At 59.4% G+C, this 3,064-nt stretch overlaps 1 protein-coding gene across 8 annotated transcripts in view; it reads right to left on the bottom strand.

Annotated features, from left to right (window-relative positions):
- Positions 1 to 3,064, bottom strand: part of FGD3 (FYVE, RhoGEF and PH domain containing 3) — a 34,906-nt gene that overhangs the window by 24,340 nt on the left and 7,502 nt on the right. For 7 of the 8 annotated variants that reach the window (XM_077773973.1, XM_077773975.1, XM_077773969.1 and 4 more), the window contains one exon: positions 2,227 to 2,748. The exons of the other annotated variant lie outside the window; for it this stretch is intronic. In XM_077773973.1, coding sequence (XP_077630099.1) covers positions 2,227 to 2,709 — 483 coding nt within the window. In that variant the 5' untranslated portion in view covers positions 2,710 to 2,748. The remainder of the gene's footprint in view (positions 1 to 2,226; positions 2,749 to 3,064) is intronic. 8 annotated transcript variants of the gene reach the window in all.

Raw genomic sequence — 3,064 nt, 5'->3', positions numbered from 1 at the left:
CCTCACTTTCATCCCCCCCCCCCAAAACTAATAAATAAAACCTTTTAAAAAGAGAGAACGTCTCTGCGCTGTGAGGCTAGCATAATTACTCTGACACCAAAGCCACCCAAAGACTTTAAGAGGAGACTACAGACCAACCTCCCTAAAGAACACTGACGCACAAGCCCTCAACAGAACACTAGCAAATTTAATTCAACGGTACGTAAAAAGGACCGTATGCCATGAGATTTACTCTGGGATGCAAGGGTGCTTCCAAGACGAACATGCAACACACAACATTAACACAATGAAAGCCCCATGTGATTATCTTAATTGATGCAGAAGCCGCATTTGACAAAACGCAATCCCCTTTTGGGACGAAAACAGCACGCTATGAATACACGGGGACGTCCTCCACATAGTAGAGGCTGGCCTGACGTACGTGACCCCCCACATCAGCATGCCTTCACTCTCCCTGGGCGGGGGGACACGAGGCGCAGGGCCCCAGGGCTCCTGGTCCAGCACGTGGTGCCAAGGATGGGCCGGCGTGTGATGTTCCAACCAGACACCCAGGAAGGCAGACAGACCCAGGGGTGTTGGCATCTCCATATTAGAGACGCGAAGACCTGGGCCTTCTCTGGCAAGACCCTGGCCTTGGGGACACCCCCAGAGTCTGTGTGGGCAGGATGGGACAGGCCTGGGGTCTGCACCTGCTCCCAGCACATGGGATGCACCGTGAGAGCCACGCTGGTGTGGCCCTTAGTAACCACTTCATTTACTTTCTGTATATAAATCTTCTAAATGTTTTATTTATTTTTGACATAGAAAGAGACATTCTGTGCATGAGTGGGGGAGGGGCAGAGAGTGAGGGGGACAGAGTATCTGAAGGAGAGCCTGGTGTGGGGCTCGAACTCACAAATGGTGGGATCCTGACCTGAGCCAAAATGGGATGCTTAACCAACTGAGCCACCCAGGTGCCCCTATTTTCTGTATTTCAGGTGTTTGGACATCTTGGGACCTTGCTGACCCCAGAGCAAGGCCCCTCTCAGAGTTGGCTGTTTCCTGCACAGAGAGAAAGGATGTCTTTCACACACAAGCCCGCCCAGGCTGATGCAGACATCTGGGAAAGCCTCTGCCCAGGGCCCACTGAGGTCATTCAAGTTGGCCGATCCTCAGCCTGCTCACCCTGCCTCACCTGTTCCTTCCCACAGAAACCACAATATGCACTTGCCATAATTTCCACCCCCTCTGCCTCTTGACCCACTCTGGTCCTGCCCGTGTGGCCCCGTGGCCTGGCCTGCCCCCTTCTTGGGAAATGTAAGTAAAAATCCATCTATTTGTAAGTAAGCTCCTTGCTCAACGTGGGGCCTGAACGCATGACCCGGAGACCAAGAGTCACGTGCTCTACTAACAGAGCCAGCCAGGCGCCCTGCCATCTTTGCCAACGGCCGTCGTCTCCTAATCTGTTGGCATTACCACACCCGAACAGTAACCAAACCTAGATTAAACCATGGCTCCCGCCTGTCCCCGGAACGCTGGCTCACAACAGCGGGGGTGCATGGGTGCCCTTTACTCTCCGGGCCTGTCTTCTGTCATGGGTCACGGTGGCCAGCAGGATCTCCCCCAGGTCTGGGGTCACCCGTGCTTCTCGTGGGGCCCGTAGGCTGTGCCACGCTCCCCACACACAGGCCGGCTCTCTGAGCCAAGGGCCCCCTGCTTCATCTCCCCGTCCCCACACGTCCCTGCGCAGAGCCCAGACCCCGAGATGCTGACAGGATGCAGACGGGCTCTGTCACAGCACACCCGTCATGCGTGGGCTCATCTCCTTCCCCGGGGCGTCCGCTGAGGGCTTGGCTCCTGTGCCCAGGCTCCCCTCCCACCCCTGCCATGCTCCACGGTGACCCTGGGGTTCCCCACTCCTAGTGTACATGACACGCATGCTGCCTTCTTCCTCACGGGGGCCTGCAAGGCGGGCAGCCGGTCCTGGTGCAGGGTGCGGTGGCGGCTCCATTAGCACCCAGACCACCGTCACAGCCACCGGGGGTGGAGCCGCTGTGCCCACGCTAACCTAGGCTTGGGAGTGGGGTTGTCGCTGGAGGTGCTGGGGCCCCTGCCCTGCCTGCCGGCCTGTGGCAGGGCCTCTCGAGCGCGCTGACGTGCCCCTGCTACTGGAACCAAGCCTGAGCGGTGTCACCGTGGCCCTCAAGGCCCTTCAGAAGACCTCTGCTGCCTGGAGGGGTGGCCTACCTTGGCCGTGTCCACACGGGCCCTCGGGGGGCCGTTCTTGGGGTCTGGCTCCTCACCGCTACCTTCGCCCACGTCGTCGCTGTCGGCCTCCTCCCGCAGGGCCCTGCCTTCTGGGGCCACTTGCGGGTGTAGCCCCGGGACTGTGGGGACTGGGCTGGCCTCGCCACCCTCCTCACAGGGAAAGTGCTCGCCAGCCACGCTGCAGGATGGACTGTCGATCCCACTGTCGCGGTTCGGGATCTTAGCGCCACCGCTGGGCTCCCCCGCGGGGCCTGCATCTGGGGGGCCGTCCCCTGCAGTCGGGCTGCCAGGGCTCCCGGGGTCAGGGTCCTTGCAGGGGCCTCCGGGCCCAAGGGGCAGCGCCTGGAACTTCCCTGGATCTGCCCTTGGCAGCTCTGGGGAAGAAGAGTCAGGCCCAACGCTGGGCTCCTCCAGGGCCGCACCAGGGGCTGGGGCTGTTGAAGGCCTCTCTCCCGACTCCATCCTCAAAGCTGAGCTCCGTGGGGGCTAGCCAGCGGCTTTCTGGAGGAGGAAATGAGCAGGGTCGGTGCCAGCCAGGCATGGGCCAGCCCCTGGGCACAGGCATGTCCCCCCCAAAGAAGAGAGGAGGTGGGAGGCGGCCGGGTGTGGAGTGAACAGCCCACGCAGCTCCAGCTGGCTCCTATCCAGGCACACTTTTAGACATCGGCAAATGGAAAGCATTTTACTTTAAATAATTTTTTTACATTAAAAAAAGAGAAAAAACTGAGAAAGGAAAAGAAGAAAGGAGAAGAGGGAGGAGGAAGGAAAGGGGAGGAGGAAGGAAAGCAGAGGAGGAGGAAGAGAGGGAGGAGGAAAG

Source organism: Crocuta crocuta, unplaced genomic scaffold (genome assembly GCF_008692635.1).
Source record: "Crocuta crocuta isolate KB4526 unplaced genomic scaffold, BGI_CrCroc_1.0 scaffold866, whole genome shotgun sequence".
Lineage (NCBI taxonomy): Eukaryota > Metazoa > Chordata > Mammalia > Carnivora > Hyaenidae > Crocuta > Crocuta crocuta.
The sequence above is the reverse complement of the archived record's forward strand: the minus strand, read 5'-3'. Positions and strand labels throughout refer to the sequence as shown.